General features: G+C 48.2%; 4 protein-coding genes across 8 annotated transcripts in view; 3 read left to right on the top strand and 1 right to left on the bottom strand.

Annotated features, from left to right (window-relative positions):
* The window catches only part of rbfox1l (RNA binding fox-1 homolog 1, like), a 9,369-nt gene extending 8,398 nt beyond the window's left edge, over positions 1 to 971 (bottom strand). Inside the window, exon 1 of the mRNA XM_052065247.1 lies at positions 617 to 971. Coding sequence (XP_051921207.1) covers positions 617 to 703 — 87 coding nt within the window. The 5' untranslated portion in view covers positions 704 to 971. The remainder of the gene's footprint in view (positions 1 to 616) is intronic.
* A 655-nt stretch (positions 972 to 1,626) lies between these two features.
* On the top strand, positions 1,627 to 3,697 carry rps9 (ribosomal protein S9). Its single transcript, XM_052065342.1, has 5 exons — positions 1,627 to 1,683; positions 2,135 to 2,247; positions 2,349 to 2,471; positions 2,651 to 2,837; positions 3,439 to 3,697. Exons 2-5 carry the CDS (start codon positions 2,151 to 2,153, stop codon positions 3,614 to 3,616), a joined length of 585 nt encoding a protein of 194 aa, XP_051921302.1. The 5' UTR covers positions 1,627 to 1,683; positions 2,135 to 2,150; the 3' UTR covers positions 3,617 to 3,697.
* Positions 3,698 to 3,856: 159 nt separating this feature from the next.
* mboat7 (membrane bound O-acyltransferase domain containing 7) lies at positions 3,857 to 10,838 on the top strand. Of its 3 annotated transcripts, none has more exons than XM_052065179.1 (9): positions 3,857 to 3,947; positions 5,043 to 5,125; positions 5,266 to 5,395; positions 6,849 to 6,975; positions 7,065 to 7,227; positions 7,664 to 7,859; positions 7,998 to 8,150; positions 9,730 to 9,906; positions 10,043 to 10,836. In XM_052065179.1, the coding sequence occupies exons 2-9, from the start codon at positions 5,050 to 5,052 to the stop codon at positions 10,431 to 10,433; spliced, it is 1,413 nt and encodes a 470-aa protein (XP_051921139.1). In that variant the 5' UTR covers positions 3,857 to 3,947; positions 5,043 to 5,049; the 3' UTR covers positions 10,434 to 10,836. The 3 variants fall into 3 exon arrangements, with proteins under 3 accessions (XP_051921139.1, XP_051921141.1, XP_051921140.1); XM_052065180.1 differs by lacking the exon at positions 3,857 to 3,947 and adding an exon at positions 3,965 to 4,124 and having other exon boundaries at positions 10,043 to 10,838; XM_052065181.1 differs by lacking the exon at positions 10,043 to 10,836 and having other exon boundaries at positions 3,896 to 3,945; positions 9,730 to 9,910.
* Positions 10,839 to 10,964: 126 nt separating this feature from the next.
* Positions 10,965 to 18,645, top strand: tmc4 (transmembrane channel-like 4). Of its 3 annotated transcripts, none has more exons than XM_052065074.1 (16): positions 10,965 to 12,067; positions 12,169 to 12,356; positions 12,481 to 12,632; positions 13,309 to 13,458; positions 13,539 to 13,624; positions 14,736 to 14,881; positions 15,012 to 15,159; positions 15,513 to 15,671; positions 15,783 to 15,940; positions 16,159 to 16,279; positions 16,785 to 16,882; positions 16,969 to 17,152; positions 17,483 to 17,613; positions 17,719 to 17,874; positions 18,283 to 18,361; positions 18,466 to 18,645. In XM_052065074.1, the coding sequence occupies exons 1-16, from the start codon at positions 12,044 to 12,046 to the stop codon at positions 18,547 to 18,549; spliced, it is 2,064 nt and encodes a 687-aa protein (XP_051921034.1). In that variant the 5' UTR covers positions 10,965 to 12,043; the 3' UTR covers positions 18,550 to 18,645. The 3 variants fall into 3 exon arrangements, with proteins under 3 accessions (XP_051921034.1, XP_051921033.1, XP_051921035.1); XM_052065073.1 differs by having other exon boundaries at positions 12,140 to 12,356; XM_052065075.1 differs by lacking the exons at positions 17,483 to 17,613; positions 17,719 to 17,874 and having other exon boundaries at positions 12,140 to 12,356.
* The last annotated feature ends 150 nt before the right edge of the window (positions 18,646 to 18,795 follow it).

Genomic DNA, 18,795 nt, shown 5'->3' with positions numbered 1-18,795 from the left:
CCTTCTCGCCATGAAGCGCGCGCGCACTCCCAGCTGACCGCAGACTCCAAAGCAGCCTGCATGCTGTAGCTACGTGTAGCTAGCTAACAGTACACATGGCCACAATTGCACCGGTTCTCAGCCTTTGCATGTTTTCCGTAACGATGGTCAAAAACGTATTTAGAAGCTATTTTATAAGGCCTTCAAATGTTGACACTTTCTCTGAGGTTTTATTTGTTTTCAGAATAGCCCCACTTTGCCGACTGGTGGAGGTTCACAACTGTCGCTAGCATTTGCTAGCATCACACAGACCGATGGCCTCACGATTAGGTACGGTAAAGTATGGTGTCACTCTACTTCAGGCTAAAGGTGCCGTCTTCAGAACCGAGTTTTCCTGGAGAAATCATTTAAAATATATTAGGAGAACTTTGAACAAGCAATATTTTAAATAAGATATTATTATTATAATATTTTAATTTTTAAGCATTGACAATGATTAGTGAGTTCAGCCTATTTTTTTTCATAGTTCCTCCTTTTCTACCCTTGACATGAAAAATAAATAAACATCTTTGTTCACACCTGACTCATTTCTTCACTTTCCAACAAAACAAACCAGAAGCAACGCACAAGAGTTTACCTGGACTATGCTGGGGTAGCAGGCGGTAGTCTGCGGATACACAGGCAGTCCATAAGGCTGGAGGATGACAGTTGGTGAGGACAGCATAGCCTCAAAAAGCCTCACACGAGGAGAGTGAGGACAAGTGGAAGGACAAGGGGTGATGGAAAAAAAAAAAACCAAGTAGTTCTCTGGAGAGCAGACGGCGAATCCGGCTGGAAAAGAAAGAAGAAATCCAAACGGAGGGAAAGATCCAAGAGGATTTCGGTGAGGGGAAGGCTAAAAGTTTGCGAACACAAAGTGTGAAGGTGAGTCAACACCAACACACAAAACAAGCAGCGTCCTGTCCGGTCAAGACAGGAGCAGTGAAATGAGCTTTCTGTGTGTCCATGAGGCGATTATGCGGCCTGACAGACAGAAACACATGCTTGGGGGGCTCCCATTTCAGAGTATTATAAATAGCCCCCCCCATGTCCTTGCTTCGGAGTTTACCACCTTAGCACCCTCACTCGCTTTGACACACATTGTGGCAAGCAAGGCTTCTGACATGTTTTTTGTCAAATGTACATCCAGTCGTGGAGACTGTCACGCTACAGGTTGTTGGACCCCTTGTGACCTAAAGTACTGTACTCAGCCTCACCTAGTGAGCGGGAAAAACGTACCATACGGAAAACCACTTCTATTTTAGTACTTTCTTTCCTGTTGCTTCTAGCAGAAGCCTAAAGGATTTTGTACCACTACGAGTACGACAGTTTGTGTTATTTTGGTGATGGTTGCACGAAAATATAGAATATGCAGGTATATAATATATTAATACTACACAGTATTGCTACTTAGAGCACAATTCTTATTATCTTCCTGCATTAAATAAATAAATCGACAATATCAAACGCAGTACTGCGATGCACATTTGTTGCAGCGTTTGCCAGTGGGTATTGTTTTCCGGCAACAGAGGGCGACAAGCCGAAAATCTTAATTTCCGTTTGTTTGTCGAAAAGCATGATGGGATATGTGGTTTTTAAAAGCGGTATAAAATGCTCCAGGCCGCCATTGACTTCCTCTTTACTACGCGAGCCTGATCGAAGCAGGTAACGAAGAGCTCGTTTTGGCTTTTCGCAAGTCCAAGTCGTCTAATTAACATTTCCTCGGGCGTTTAATGGCAAATGTCATTTTGAAGAATTTCCCCGCTTGACTTTTTGAGTCATTACTAAACTTGAACATGGTGCTGTGTCATTTATTGAAATGCTAAAGCGGATGCTAATGCTAACAAGTCTCGTGGAGAGCAACGTGGTGTGACATATGTGCGGCCTACTCGCATTAGTTCTAAATTGAATGTGTAATATTCGCTTTTTTTCACGAGTGTCTTTGAATCTTACATTTGTTAAATCGTAGCATAACGTAGTCGCAGTTAAGATCCTTAAGACATTATTGAGGCTATCTTCATTTTAGTGAATTACATTTTTGCCTCTGATCGCATGCGCTGTCCTGGGCATGGATGGTCATCTAAAGACCTGCTATGTGTTGATTGTCGTGATTCAGGTCCTTGTAAGCAGCCATGCCCGTTGCCAGGAGTTGGGTCTGCCGCAAGACATATGTCACCCCCCGCCGTCCCTTCGAAAAGTCCCGTCTCGACCAGGAGTTGAAACTCATTGGTATGTAATGGCTGATTGTGAAACAAAGGCAATGTATCTGTACTATGAATGCGGACCCGTTGGGCCATATGACAATCTTGGACCCATCATACCTTTTTTAGGCGAGTATGGCTTGAGGAACAAACGTGAAGTGTGGAGGGTCAAGTTCACCCTGGCTAAGATTCGTAAAGCTGCCAGAGAGCTGCTCACTTTGGATGAGAAGGAACCAAAGCGTCTGTTTGAAGGTATTCATCCAATTTGTGTTAAAAGCTACTTGGATGCTTGAGCCAGTGATTTAATTCTCAAATTTGTCTGAATTTCCAGTGTGGTCACGAATTCCTCGTCAATGAGGCCTAGTCTGCCCCTGAAATATTGAATTGTTTTTTTTGCAGGGTGGAACTAAATTCTTTTTTGTCACATGTAGGTAATGCCTTGCTCAGGCGTCTGGTGCGTATCGGTGTGTTGGATGAAGCCAAGATGAAGCTGGATTATATCCTGGGTCTGAAGGTTGAGGACTTCTTGGAGAGGAGACTTCAGACTCAGGTTTTCAAGCTCGGACTGGCCAAGAGCATCCACCACGCCCGCGTGCTTATCCGCCAGAGGCACATCCGGTACGTTGATCAGACCAAATCGACACATTGGAGAGAGGGCGACAAGTCTTACGAGATGCCCGGTTCCTCCTCTTCCATCAGAGGACTGCTGGCTTTTAACACCCTCTGCTGAGACGGACGGGTTAAATATCATCAAGGTCAATTCGGCATCAAAGCCGTATACCTTGTCAGTAAAGCATTGCCCAGAGCCAATCCTGCCAACTGACGCCGGGGGGCTGTTTAGGTAAGGTACGGGTTGCACCTCGGGCAATGGTAGCGGTTGCTACTAGCAACACTCCAGGCTGATGATTAAAGATTTTAAATGAGCAGATTTTCTGTGGTGTCAAGAATTCCTCGTCAATGAAGCCTGTGTGAAACTACACTACTCGCACAAAGTGAATTGAAATTTCAGGATTCGCCGAGACTTTGATGGATACTTTTACATGCACATGTCCACATGATGGCTCTCCAAACGTTCAAAAAGCATGTGTCCACCTTTTCATATTCAAGGTGTGTCCTGATATTTCACCTGAATCCCCAACTTGAGTAGTGTAGCTCGCCTATGTTCTCAAAAAGGCCTCAAACGTCATATTCTAAAGTTTCCCCCGCAATCTCTCCGCAGTGTGCGCAAGCAGGTGGTGAACATCCCGTCCTTCGTGGTGCGCCTGGACAGCCAGAAGCACATCGACTTCTCCCTCAGGTCTCCGTACGGCGGTGGACGTCCAGGCCGCGTCAAGAGAAAGAACTCCAAGAAGGGCCAGGGAGGAGCTGGCGGAGCTGATGATGAGGAGGAGGATTAAGAAGGGGGTCAAATCAGGAAGTGCGCTATGATACTTTCTGTTCTGTCATGCTTTCAATAAATGTTTGGTTTGACCAACAAACTGAATTGTCTTGTTCTTGGGGGGTTTTTTCTTGTTACATTTTCGATTCATAACAGGCTTTTGAACGTTTTAGAAACCAGGATGGTCTTGGGGTGGATCTTTGGAAAAAAAACATACTTCCGCAAAGCTAAAATGGCCGCGTCCAATTATGAAGTGAAACGTCACGAACCCGGAAGTTATTACAAACCTGCGGAGACTTCTCGGAATGGCAAAATAGGGTTGGGTTCGTCTCCACCGAGCAGTCATCGGTGTAAGTATGTTGGCATCATGTCACACGCTTGTGTAAATTTATTACGCTTGCCGTCGAAACGGCTTGGACTGCCCTACGTTGTCTTGCTGTTCGCATTGTGAAACGGCTTTTCCCGCCCGTGTGCTGGCTGACTTTCACTTCGTTACGAACTCGTTCACCAATATCTGCTTTGTCCATGTGAGTGACCGCTTGTGTTTTACACTGAAGCGATTTTTAAATCGACGTTGACCTAACCCTAGTTAAGGCGAAGAAAAATCCGGCCGAGTTCTGCATAGTTTTGATTCTAAATACATTCATCGGTTGTAGATACAGTCTGGCTACTAAAACACGTTTCAGTGTAAAACCTCAAATTTGCTTTGCAAATGTTATATCGTTCCTTGTGCCACATTGCTGCCTATCCCGAACTAAAGTTTCCTCGTGCATACAAAGCACTAAAAACAGAAATAACGAATGTCAGCGTGCACTGAGGTAGAAAAAGCCTGCCTGTTTTTTGTTTTACTTGACTTCTAGGTAGATTACTTGAACTGTACTTGTAGCCTATAAGTGTCATCGTGGTGCACAGTGGTGTTTTATTGTTACATTTTTAATTCTTTGCTCAGAAAAGGTCAACTAAAAGAACACAATGTTCCTGGAAAGGCAGATGTTTTCTTCCTGAAGCTCTCGTATTAAAATCTCAATTTTCGATGTACTTGGTGAGCTCGAGAAATTCTATCGTTCACATTCAAGGTGGCGAGTTCTCAACTTGAGTGTATTCCTTTGGAGTCCATTGACTTTTCCAGCCTTCTCTGCTTACACCTTCATGCACGCCTCGAAAGATTCTCCATCATCACGACCATCTTGTTTTCCACGTCTTTAAAAAAAAACAAAAATCACGTTTGGGGAAGTAGGGAGGTTGCACAAGTGTTCTCGGCCAAGAACTGCCAGATGCTTTGGGGATTTTGAGCAGCCATGCTGTCCTGCCCCGATTCGCTCCTTTTCTTGCGCACTGAACAAGATGAAAGCCACAGGATGTCTTAGGTTTTGAAATATATCTTTTGTGACACCTTTTTGATGCTCACACTTATATTAATATCCAATTTCTTTTTGGTCTTGCAGAGCAACGATGTCTCCCGATGAGCTGGTGTACTTGGGAGTCCTCGCAGCCTCCATCCCGCTTGGATTCCTTTTCCGTTACCTCAGTGAGTGTCTTTTGGAGTCCGTCCTTGTTTTGGACAGTTGTAATCCGTCTAGTACAATTTCTCTAGTGGCGTTTCATTGTTCACTGCTTGTCAGGGGATGGGAGTTGGGGGGTCTTGATGATATCGTCTTTTGGTTTCAGGTCCTCCTGTTAAGCAGGGGGCTGCCATGCTTCTGGGCCTCTCCATTACTATCGCCACCTGTCAAGTGCACACCCTCCACTCGCTGGTGACGGTGATTGGAACGTGGATTATTATCAAGAGTAGCTGGAGGTACCGCTAGTAGTTTTTAAATTATTTTTTTTAAATACTATTTTTTTTACATTTTACTGTAAAATTGTAAAATTTTTACATTTATTTTTGTAGAACACCGGGATATAGCGGAGTCTCAAAACATTTGAGAAGAATAAGATATAGTGCAGTGTAACCTCAGAAATAAGACCACCTATGTTACTGCTCAAGGTGGTCTTATTTTCGGGGTGGTCTGATTTCTGAAGTGGCATGCAGTAATGATAATGCAGAGGTAATGTGGCTCACATGCAACAATATACTGTAGCGTCATGTACACACAATGAGTAATAAATGATGGATTGTACATGCAACTGTATTGTACACAAAAGAAATTTAAGCATTTGAATAGTCTACGTATGTATAAGGCAAGAGAAAAAAAACTACATATCACCGCTGGCTCGCTCTCCTGACAGCTTAGCGCCTCCAATGTTGTGCCTTGTTTTGAAACGATCCAGCCAACCGTTGGACGCTTTAAAGACTTTGTCCTTTTTAAGCTCCTTCGCGTATTTTCGTGCCTGTTCCTGGATCATCTGTCCGCTGATAGGGATATTCTGGCTGCGCGCTTTCTGAAACCATCGGCAAGTTAGCTCGTCCACGTCGTCGTAGTCACTTCGGTCGCACAGGCGTTTTCTAGAAGAGCTAGCGTTTGCTTGGTATGCGTCTAGGAGCTCCCGTTTCTTCTTCAAAATGGTTTGGATTTGAGTTTTTCCAACTCCAAACCGCTCAGCCAATGTTCGCTGGCTCGATCCTGGCTGCTCACTGGCTCGAATAACTTCAATTTTCTGTTGTAGGGTCAAATCAATTCTCTTCTTGCTTGCTGCCATTTTCACACCTGGTCGCAATTATGAGGCGATAGCTTCCTGGGACCGGATATCGCGGTCGCAATTCTGAATTCCGGGGTGGTCTCATTTCTAGGGTTTCAATACAATACAATACAATACATAGGCGTTCTATTTGGGACTGTACAAAACCGGTCGTATTTTTAAGGTGGTCGTTTGAATGAGGTGATCGCATAGCGGGGTTTCACTGTACATGATTTTAAAAAAAATGGTGGCATGTGCGTGCTGACTCCCATTTAATTCATTCAGTGCCAAGGTTGTGGTTTATCTTTTTTTTTTTTAATAAATAATCCAGGCATTACATCCCAGGTTCGTCTTTGTTTTTGTTGTTGTTGTTTTTCACGTGCTACAGTAAAGAAGGGTCTGAAAATGGCTGGCACTTCATGAGTTAAAGTGAGTTTGAGTGGGACTGGATAATTTCGAACACAAGCGTTTTCCCAGTTATAAGTGGGTGTGAACACTTTTGCAACCACATTATCTGAGTATTTTTGGACTTTTCATCCGTTGTGGTGTCTCGACTTTTTTATACCCACGACAACTTATTTGGAATGACATTCCGGGCCTCCTCCTGAGCACATTCTTGTCTGCGCATGAAGGCTGGCGCCCGCGTTGAGTCTCGCCTGGACTTTTCTCTACCTCCTTTTCTTCCGGCTGGTCACGTGGTTCGGTTTGTCGGCGCCGACGCCTTTTGCCAACGCCGTCCAGCTGCTTCTCACTCTCAAGGTAACACGATGGCCCCACCAAAAGCCAAATCCACAATTAAAATTTTTTTTTTTTTTATTGCCGCTTCCTGCATTGCCTTCCATCTTTAGATGGTGAGCCTGGCCAATGAGGTGCACGGCTTCCACGTGGAGAAGAAGAAGAAGAAGGAAGTGAGCTCCTTGGGCAGTTCTTCGGTCGTCGCTCATCTGTCTCGGGAGCCGTCGCTGTATGACATCATGTCCTACAGCTACTGTTACGTGGGCGTCATGACAGGTGGGGGTCGGGGGGGGTCACGAGCTGGTGTCACTTGTAAGAGGAGATGTGGAAACATTTTCATCTTTTCCTGTTCGTCCTGTCGAAATGGCTTTGACGCGTGACTGCTAACTGTTCTCTCTCTCTCTTTGTCTCACTCTGCTACTATCCAACATCGTCGGTATGACACGTATTGTAGTTAAATAGTAGCAAGTAGAGAATGTAGAGGGCAATTTCCAGTCCGTTATTTTTTCAAAATGGTTCCGCCCTCCTTGTTGTAGCTCTTCTCCAACCCAAGGCCATCATTTTCTCCTTTTGTGTTTTCCTTACCTTACCATCTCCACTGTTCATTCACGTCTATCATTGTCCTATCATGACCACCTTTTCTAACTCTCTCCGGTATCACTCTAACTCTCCGGTATCTCCCCCCCCCCCCCACCCCCGCACCCCTCCAAAGGCCCATTTTTTCGCTTCCAAACGTACACCGACTGGCTGGAACAGCCCAAACCGTTGGCCCTGCCCGGCTGGACGCCATGCCTGCAGCGGCTGAAGCTGGTGCCCGTCTACGGGGCGCTCTTTCTGGCTGCAAACTCCGCCTTCCCTCTGGCTTATGTCCGCAGCCACCACTTCCTGGATCACAATTTCTTTTTCAGGTGACTTTTACAGCTCATTTGTTGGATATTTTGCTCTCTCTCTCTTCGACAGAGCTCTCAGTATGACGCAGGCATCATGACCTATGTCTGAAATGCCGCTTCCAACACCCTTGTTGTTGTCCGTCTCCGTCACGTCAGGTTTTTCTACATGGTGGTGGTGTTCTTCGCCTTCAGGATGCGTTTCTACGCCGCCTGGTGCGGCGCAGAGGCCGGATGCATCAGCGCCGGTCTGGGCTGCTATCCGGAACGGGCTCAGTGCAAACCGGGCGGAGGACCCACCGTCCGTTACAGGTACCTGCTGAAAGTGGTTGTTCAGCTGGGGTTCGATTCCCCCCCTACTCCTGATGTTGCATCACTAGTCGGTAAATGAGGAAAGATTGCAGGGCACTTTGGGATAGAAAAGTGCTCTGTAAGTGAGCGCCCATTTACGGTTTACAAGTCACTCAAACCAAACTGGATGTCACTAGTTTACACGCAACCTTAAAAAAAAAACAAACAGAAAACAATCCGACACAAATCAAACGCAAATTTGTTCAGGACGGCGCACATTCAAACTGCTGGTCACACAAACACATACGTGACAAGGATTAACATCCCGAAATCTTCCTAAACGATATTTCCTGCCGCTGGATATTTGTTTTTCATTGTATTTATCGACATTAGATATATTCTGTGTTATATATCTAGATATCTCCCTTTCATTCATTCATTCATCTTCCGTACCGCTTGATCCTCACTAGGGTCGCGGGGGGTGCTGGAGCCCATCCCAGCCGTCTCCGGGCAGTAGGCGGGGGACACCCTGAATCGGTTGCCAGCCAATCGCAGGGCACACAGAAACGAACAACCACTCACCCTCACACCTAGGGACAATTTAGAGTGTTCAATCAGCCTGCCACGCATGTTTTTGGAATGTGGGAGGCACCCGGAGAAAACCCACGCAGGCCCGGGGAGAACATGCAAACTCCACACAGGGAGGCCGGAGCTGGAATCGAACCCGGTACCTCTGCACTGTGAAGCCCACGTGCTAACCACTGGACTACCGGGCCGCCCCTCTCCAACATTCATTCATTCATTCATCTTCCGTAGCGCTTGATCCTCACTAGGGTCGCGGGGGGTGCTGGAGCCCATCCCAGCCGTCTTCGGGCAGTAGGCGGGGGACACCCTGAATCGGTTGCCAGCCAATCGCAGGGCACACAGAAACGAACAACCATTCGCACTCACACTCACACCTAGGGACAATTTAGAGCGTCCAATCAGCCTACCATGCATGTTTTTGGAAGGTGGGAGGAAACCGGAGCACCCGGAGAAAACCCAGGCAGGCCCGGGGAGAACATGCAAACTCCACACAGGGAGGCCGGAGCTGGAATCGAACCCGGTACCTCTGCACTGTGAAGCCCACGTGCTAACCACTGGACTACCGGGCCGCCCTAGATATCTCCCTCTCATCTTCTATCTATATATTGCGCGGGGTCCCGCACGCGGTCTGTCCTTCCGTCTGTCCCTTTTCAAAACGTACCTACTTCACCGCGCCGCTACGCGCCGCCACTGCGCCGCCACTGCGCCGCTCAGGCAGTGGCTCACTACGATCGCGCGGGCATCTTAGCCAAAAAATGTTGTCTACCCACAAGCATTGCAATGAAATTGTTAGTTATTTAGTGGAGCTAAACATCTCTTTATTTTCGCGATAAGCAATGAAGATGAACAAAAAGTCGAACCAAGCAACAACACTTTTGTGGGCCGAAGGCCCACCTTACCAGCCTTCCGCAGGAACTAGCTGATGAGCCGCCCAGAGGGCGGCAAACCAGCTAGTATATTTATATTCCGATATGTGAAAGCCGCCTTTACCACAAATGTTTCTGTTTCCCTCAAGCCTGGACTCGGTGGCCGAGGAGACGTACGACTTTAAGACCATCCAGAACATCGACTGCTACAACACGGACTTCTGCGTGAAGGTGCGCCACGGCATGCGCTACTGGAACATGACGGTGCAGTGGTGGCTGCACCACTACATCTACCCCAACGCCCCCTTCAAGTCCTACGCGCTCAGGTGAGGGGAGGGGGGGGGGAGTGTGTTTTTTGATTTCCTGCACTTGACAACAAACGGCAAACGCCGCTTCTTCGGATGGAGGCGGACTATCTCGCTCAGTTTGCGCGTAAAAATGACGAGTGTACGCTGTACTCAGGGCGGGCTGGACCATGTTCATCAGCGCCTACTGGCACGGCCTCCACGCCGGATACTACCTCTCTTTCCTCACCATCCCGCTTTGCATCGCCGCCGAGTCGGCCATGGAGGCGTCGGTCCGCGCCCGGCTAGGCCCCCGCGGTCAGAAAATCTTCGACGGGATCCACTGGTTCCTGAAGATGCGAGCCTACGATTACATGTGCATGGGCTTCGTGTTGCTCAAAGCCTCCGACACCATCAGCTACTGGTCGTCCATCTACTTCGCCGTGCACGTGCTGGCTGTGGGCTGTATGATAGTGGGAGGGGTCCTCGAGGGAGCCAGGCGAGGAGACAAGGGGAAGACGGAGAAGTCCAAAATAACACGTGAGGACAAAACTGAAAAACACCGCTGAATGGGTTGTCGCTCGTGGCGGCGTTTGCGCAAGACTTTTTACGCATCACACCTTTCTGGACATGTTCAGTCTTGCTTTGCGATACAAGTGACTCAGCGTTGAAGTTTTCCAATCATGCGAGCTGTCGTCGGGCAGATTTGGGTGGCGTCGAACTCCACTCAGCTCGACTCGACCCACTTCACAACATACAGGAGTTTTATTTTGAAAAAATAATAATTCGTTCATTGCCACTCCCTGTTTAATCTACAATCAAATGAAACAAAGAAAATGACTTAGCGTTGACTCAATCATCATAAAAATAAAAGTGGAGTGCCATTTTCTCTCTATCTGTCGACCTACCGGCGGCCCAGTAGTCCAGTGGTTAGCACGTCGGCTTCACAGTGCAGAGGTACCGGGTTCGATTCCAGCTCCGGCCTCCCTGTGCGGAGTTTGCATGTTCTCCCCGGGTCTGCGTGGGTTTTCTCCGGGTGCTCCGGTTTCCTCCCACGTTCCAAAAACATGCGTGGCAGGCTGATTGGACGCTCTAAGATGAATGAATGAATGAATGTCTACCGACCTACCCACTCAACTCCTACCTGCTTGTCACATTGAACAACATTTAATTTTTTTTAATTAACATTTGAATTACATTTTTTTTGTTTCTGCATTTTTTAGTCACATTAGCCGCGTGGTCACTTTTCCTGCTGCCGCACTCCCTGCTTTGAGTTCTACTCTGAACCCCATGTATGGAAATGTTATCCCACCACTGTTCATATCATCTTGTAAGGTCCCAACTTCGGAATTGAGGAGGAATAAAAAGTGTACACACCCCTGGTCAAATGCCAGGCGTTTGTGCAATAAGCGCTTTGTTACAGCTGCGGCCGTTGTGAAAGCGCTATATAAAGCAGGATGTGTTTTATTGTATTGTAAATAACAACAAAAAGGAGACCAAGATACGTAAATCATTTCAAATCTTTTCAAAAGCGGAAATAAAAGAGAAAACGTGGTTGCATAAGTGCGCACACCCTCCCGTATCTGGCAATGTGAAAGCAGTCGCGTTTGATTTTAAATGGGAGTCGGCGCGGAGCTGTCACTAATCAGAGTGCCTCTCAATAACCCTAAATTAACTCGGGGGGGGGGGGGGGGGCTCCTGGAACCCCCGCTCCATTGAGTTTGGCGGGTTATTGATCACATCAATGCTGGAAAAGAAATTTGAAATCGTTCATCTTGGTCTCATTTTATATATCACCCCCCCCCCAAAAATGTATTTAATGCGCAGTGTATATAGTATTTGCTTTCCAGATCATTTATGTTGTCAGGACATTACGGATTTTGAGACACAATTTTCTCTCTGTGTACTTATTTATATTTGATGTATTATATTTGAATGGGAGGAATTGTGCTCCATTGTTGCGGGTGAGAATGGGTTAAAGCACACAATCGAACACAAGGAAGTGTGTGTCTTCCTTCTAAGAGAGTAAAGTCCATCGCAGGGGGGGGGGGGGGGGCGGCAGAGACAATCCAGGAAATCCAGTTGCCTCAAAACAAAAAGCTCCCCTTTTTTTGCCTTCCTCTTCTTTTGACTTGTATTCATAGTTACTTGTGAGCAATGGACCCGCACAGACCAGGATATGGAGACGATGAATATGCCAAAGGTGAGTCCTTATTCCTCCCGGCACTCCAATTGATTCCGCTTGCCCTGTCTAAAAGCCTCTTTTGTCTCGCAGTGGCAGATTACGTGTACTCTCACGGTCAGGGCTCGCCGAGATTAAGACGTCCTTCATCTCGAGGGTCCAACCGGAACTACCCTCACTTCGACTGGGACCCGGCAGCCTCAGGTGAGGATGTGGACGATGAAGAAGTGGATGGCGGCAGAGAATCGGGCCAGGAGCTTCGGGAGCTGCGCACCGTCCCTCTGCCCATGGTGCTGAAAAGAGCTGTGAGGTCTGAAATTAAAAAAAAAAAAAAAAATTTAAAGATCATTTTTGTGAATTCAATCTCATTTTGTAGTAAAGGTCAACTCCACATTTCCTATCGCCATGCGCATTGTTTTTTTTTCCGTCTCCAGGCAGGTGCAGGAAATGCACGTGCCCGTCGCTTCCTCCAGGATGACGTCCTGGAAACAAAAGAAGCGCAAAATGCTCAAGAAAATCCGAAACGTTGCCGGAGAGTTCCTCCACTTTTTTATGCTGTGGAGGAAGTCTTTGCAGCAGATCGGAGGTACTCCACATGAACTATTCATTCATTCATCCATTTTCCGAACCGCTTGATCCTTACGAGGGTCGCGGGGGGTGCTGGAGCCTATCCCAGCTGTCTTCGGGCAGTAGGCGGGGGACACCCTGAATTGGTTGCCAGCCAATCACAGGGCACACAGAGACGAACAACCATTCGCACTCACACTCACACCTAGGGACAATTTAGAGTGTTCAATCAGCCTGCCACGCATGTTTTTGGAATGTGGGAGGAAACCGGAGCACCCGGAGAAAACCCACGCAGGCCCAGGGAGAACATGCAAACTCCACACAGGGAGGCCGGAGCTGGAATCGAACCCGGTACCTCTGCACTGTGAAGCCGACGTGCTATTTTGTTCAATTTCCAAGAGTCCCGACATTCTCACAATGTCACTTTTTTTTTTTTTGAGAAATATTTTACATCATTGGCTTGATTGACCGACCATGAATTCTCACGTGAATTTTTGCGGTCATACGGGAAATTTCCCACTGTCCCAAATTTTCCCAATGCAATAAGATAGCTCGACATGTTCACCACCGCCTTCCACCTTGAATGCATTTCTCAGCTAGCTCTCCACATTTCGAAATTTACCGCAATCCCTTCGTGTGTCACTTCAGCTTTCCAACCTTCATCACAATTCATTTTTTTCATTGGGTCCCCTCAGGCAACTTTGGCGGCGGTGTCCAGTCTTACTTCCTGCTCCTGCGTTTCCTGGTCCTACTCAATTTAGTGTCTTTCCTCCTGATCGCCGGGTTCGTCGTCATCCCCAGCATCGTCCTCCGATCCGTCCACAGCGGCCCCGCCTACCACACCGGTAAGCACTCCGGTCAACGACCTTTGCAAGTGCGCTTTTTTGAGGCGCTGCGTGCGTGCGTGCGTGTTTTTTGTTTTCAGGGCCCGAGGAATGCATGAAATATGATCCCAATCCTCAAGGCTTGGTGGCGTTCTATAACTACGTCCTTGACTTCCTTTCAGGAACGGTGAGAAACTCAAGCGAGCCAAGGCAACTCGCTAAAATGGCGAGGGCAGAGAGAGCATTTGCAATTTAATGCCGTTTTTTTTTTAATGGTACTTCATTGATTATTTGGATAATTTGACTCTTGGTGCTTCTCATGGCGGCCCGGTAGTCCAGTGGTTAGCACGTCGGCTTCACAGTGCAGAGGTACCGGGTTCGATTCCAGCTCTGGCCTCCCTGTGTGGAGTTTGCATGTTCTCCCCGGGCCTGCGTGGGTTTTCTCCGGGTGCTCCGGTTTCCTCCCACATTCCAAAAACATGCGTGGCAGGCTGATTGAACACTCCAAATTGTCCCTAGGTGTGAGTGTGAGTGCGAATGGTTGTTCGTTTCTGTGTGCCCTGCGATTGGCTGGCGACCGATTCAGGGTGTCCCCCGCCTACTGCCCGAAGACAGTTGGGATAGGCTCCAGCACCCCCCGCGACCCTAGTGAGAATCAAGCGGCTCGGAAGAAGGTGCTTCTCATTGACTTGAGTGCAGTGCTTCTTATTTGTGTTTTGTTATGCCCACCCCCCTTAAGAAGAAGAAAATATTTTGCACCCCCCCCATAAAATATCCGCCGCAACTATCAATAGTATCATTTGTCTGTAAAATTATAGCAAGTACACCTTTGCAAAAGAGCGAATACTGTGAGAGTGCTGCTGCCATCTACTGTACTGGATGCGCAATTACACTTTAGTATATTATTTAGCCCCCCCGCCCCCCCCCCCAAAAAAAAGTTCCTCTCATATCCTTTTTGTGACATGTGCTGCAGCATAGGGCGGTCCGGTGAACGAGTGATTGGCGTGTCGACCTCACAGTGCAGAGGTCGTGGGTTCGATTCCGGCTCTCTAAAAACATGCATGGCAGGCTGATCGAACGCTCTAAATTGTCCCTAGGTGTGAGTGTGAGCGTGGATGGTTGTTCGTCTGTGTGTGTGCCCCGCGAATGGCCGGCAACTGGTTCAGGGTGTCCCACCGCCTAGTGCCCGAAGACGGCTGGGACATTTTTCTCCTTTAGGACCTTTGCTCAATAAAAGTTGGGAAACGAGGATGTAATGAGTTGTACGTGTTGCTCAGTACGCTTTCCGATGTGTTCAGGGCTTCATGGAGTATTCGTACTTGTTTTACGGCTACTACGGCAACACCCTGGTGGGCGACGGGAACCTCTCCTACAACATCCCGCTGGCCTACCTCTTCACTGCCGTCTTCTACTTTGCATTTTGCCTCATCTGCATCACGGCTCGGTCAGTCGCAGAACAAACTCGCTTTGTGTGTCGCGCTCGCCGTAATGCGTGTTCATTTGACCGAACAAACAAACAAACGCAATTTCCTCTGGAATTCATCGCCCCTTCCCCCCCGGCCGCTCTCACGCAGGATGGGGACGGCTGCTCGCGTCGCCGTGGCGACGGGAGGCGGCGCGGCGGGCAACTACAGCATGATGGTGTTCACGGGCTGGGATTACGGTTGCCTGGGAGACCGAGCGACCAAGCTGAAGCAGAAAAACATCCGTTACCGGTTGCAGGTCAGATGGGGACGCGAAAGACCGCCTTTGGGGGTTCATAAGTTGCAACGAGGGTCTGATTCGATAACGCTATAAATCTCACTGGAAAGAGGAATAACGACGCGCAATAACGAGCCACAAGGCTAAGAGGCAATGAATAAGTCGAATAGGAATTAGGCGAGAGAAAGCCCTCCCCCTGCTGGCAAACACGGGACGTGACAGCTTCATGTCGAGATGTCCAAACTTATTCCTTCAAGGGCTACGTACACAATAATGGAAGGGTCAAAAGGCCAAAACCCCATCTCCACAATCCCCCCCCCCCCCCCCCCCCCCGATGATTTTTGCCTCTCCAAATCAGTTTTCGCTCCACTCAGGTGGATCTGGAGGAGCAACTGGTGAAGAAGAGAGCAGCCTCCCTGACCTTGCCTCAGAAGGTCGTCTTGTACTCCCTTCGCATCGTCATGGGCTTCGTCGCGTTGGGGCTCATCGGGGCAGCCTGCTACGGCATCTTTATGGCCACCGTTTTCAGTCAGGTCAGCACTCGCCACTGCTCGGCGCGCTGTGGATTTCATGGAGGAAGCGGTGACGGATTTGTTCTTTTTTTTCTTTGTTTGTTTTCTGCCCCCCCCAACCCTCCCAAACAGGAGAGGAGTGGTCAGATCGGAATTCTGGGTTTAATTTTGGAGTATCTGCCGTCCATCGTGATCACCGCTGGTAACTTCCTGGTGCCGTTGCTCTGCGAGCAGATCGCCCTGGTCGAGCGCTATGCGCCCAGCACCGCAGTCATCCTGGCGCTGTTGAGGTTTGGCCAACGTGTTTGTGGACTTGGATTGTTGACGCCGGGGGAGTTATTGTCACGACAAGGCAAATATGATTATCCTTCGCTTGATGGCAACTGGGAAAGACGTTTGAGGCACTGATTTGATCTCCTTCTGTACAAGTTTGAAAAGTCATCTCTCGTTTTTCTTTTTCCTGCCAACAATATTGCAATTCTGATGGAATATGGCTTTTTTTTTTCAGGTCGGTGTTCCTGCGCTTGGTGAGCTTGGGAGTTTTGCTCTTCACCCTTTGGGGTCAGATCAAATGCCAGGCCGACACGGGCAAGTGTGACCTGTGTCAGTACAACCACCAGGAGTACCCGGTAAGCATTCGCAAACGTCGCACATCTCTTTCTTTTTTTTAAACGTCAATACCTGTACTAAGGGTGGCCCGGTAGTCCAGTGGTTAGCACGTGGGCTTCACAGTGCAGAGGTACCGGGTTCGATTCCAGCTCCGGCCTCCCTGTGTGGAGTTTGCATGTTCTCCCCGGGCCTGCGTGGGTTTTCTCCGGGTGCTCCGGTTTCCTCCCACATTCCAAAAACATGCATGGCAGGCTGATTGGACGCTCTAAATTGTCCCTTGGTGTGAGTGTGAGTGCGAATGGTTGTTTGTCTCTGTGTGCCCTGCGATTGGCTGGCAACCGATTCAGGGTGTCCCCCGCCTACTGCCGGAAGACAGCTGGGATAGGCTCCAGCACCCCCCGCGACCCTAGTGAGGATCAAGCGCTACGGAAGATGAATGAATGAATGAATGAATGAATACCTGTACTAATACTGAAGTACACAGCGCGTGAGCAATTTCCTTTTTTTTTTTTCATGTTTTTCCAGTGCTGGGAAACGCGAGTGGGGCAGGAAATGTACAAGTTGACGCTTTTCGACCTCATCGTCACCATCGTCGCGCTGGTGTTGGTGGAGTTTCCTCGCAGGTGCGCCGAAATGGTCTCACGTTTCCATTTTTTTAGGTGCGGCGGGGGGGGGCAACTGCTGCAAGTCTTTGGCTTGTGTTTGACAGGATGCTGGTGGACAACTGGTCCAACAAGGTGGCTCGATGGGTGGGACGACAGGAGTTTGTGGTGTCCGCCAACGTGCTGGACCTGGTGTATGGGCAGACGGTGGTCTGGACGGGGGCTCTCTTCTGCCCCCTGCTGCCTCTTATTAATACTGCCAAGTTTGTCATCATCTTCTACTGCAAGAAGGTAAGCCGCTCAGATGACAACTACATGTTACTAGTGAGGCCAAATTGTGGACTCAATGACAACTGCATGCTCCGAACTTCAATCACAAAGCAAAAGCGACTACTGTCGGTTTTGGGGAAAGCTAACTTTGATTTCAACACCCGAGCCCCACATTGTTTGAAAAAAAGAAATCACATCACTGGAATCCGTCAGACATTTCAAGGCTTTTTTTTTTTTTAAACCACGGATTTAAAGGCATTTATAGTCGGAAAAAGAGTGAGTTCCGCTGGACCGCGGGTGTCGGCTCAAAAGGGTTTCCATACTCCAACCGGTTGCATGGCGTCCCCTCAGGTGACACTCTTCTCCAACTGCCGCCCCGCACTCAAGACCTTCCGCTCCACCACCTCCAACTTCTTCTTCCTGATGGTGCTGCTGTTCGGATGGACCGTGGCCACTCTGGTTATGATCTACAGCGTGGCCGAGTGAGTCGTCGCCGTAACCGATTATGAATCGTTACGTCCGATCGTGTCGCCTTGCCAAAAATGGATGCACGGCCCGTTGTTGAAGATCCACGTTTGGTTCTTCAGGATCCGTCCATCGATGGGCTGCGGGCCCTTCCGCGTCTTCCCTTACATGTGGGCCATCGTTCCGACGTCTTTCCACCGCCTCTCGGAAGTCACGCGGGACTTTCTCTTCTTCGTTGGATCTCAGGCATTCTTGGTCCCTCTCTTTGCATTATCTTGGTCAGTGAAGTTGCACGATTACACATCAACACATGGCCACAACATTATGTGTCATCTGAGGAGTACCGGTAAATCCGAATGAAGTGGGGGGGGGGGGGGGGGGGGGTTCTGAAAACCTCATTTATTTGTACTCGGTCCAAATCGGAAAAAAAAATTATATATATATATATATATATCCCAATGATGAGCCAAATGTGAGGGTGATTTGTTGTCTGTATGTGGCCTGTGGTTGGCTGGCGACCAGTCCAGGGGGTACCCTGTAGTCCAGTTCACCTGCTCACAAAAACACAACAGTCAAGGATTGTTTTGACATTTTTTTGTGCTCGTCTACCTAATGTTGTGTCTCTTGAATGCATATTATGCGATCCTTCCATGCAAAATGATTCTTTTCGTTTTCTGCCCAAACAGCGTCGTGATGTGTTATGTCATCGCTCTGGCAGCTGTTTATGGAAAAATTGTTACTTTGCTCAGAGCTCAACTCAAACAGGTAAGATGTGGTCAATCTGCACTTTTTTTTTCCTTGATCGGTTTGTCTATTTTTGTCCCTTTGTGTGGTCCTACCACTTTCCCCCCCCCCCCCCCCCTTCACAGGAAGGCCGTGACAAGCAGTTCTTGGTTAAACAGATTGAGAATATGAGTCGCCAATTGCAGATACCAACAAGAGACTTTGCGTGACTAACGTTTCCCCGTTGCGGATTGTTTTATTGCAGTTAAGATGCAGGTATTCATGATAATTATGAAGAAAATCATGTAAAATAAAAACTTGTTTTTTTTACATCATTTGTGTATTAGCAAGTCGGTTGAAGATTCATGATTTTGTGGTGAGTCATACCTGCGGACAGTTTAGAATCATGCATCTTTTGGGGCTGTGGACCTTCGGCAGAAAGCCGTGGAGTAACGTGCCAACTCCACACAGGAAGG

The sequence above is a fragment of the Hippocampus zosterae genome, chromosome 5 (assembly GCF_025434085.1).
Source record: "Hippocampus zosterae strain Florida chromosome 5, ASM2543408v3, whole genome shotgun sequence".
Taxonomy (NCBI): Eukaryota; Metazoa; Chordata; class Actinopteri; order Syngnathiformes; family Syngnathidae; genus Hippocampus; species Hippocampus zosterae.
This window is presented reverse-complemented; position numbering and strand designations above follow the sequence as displayed.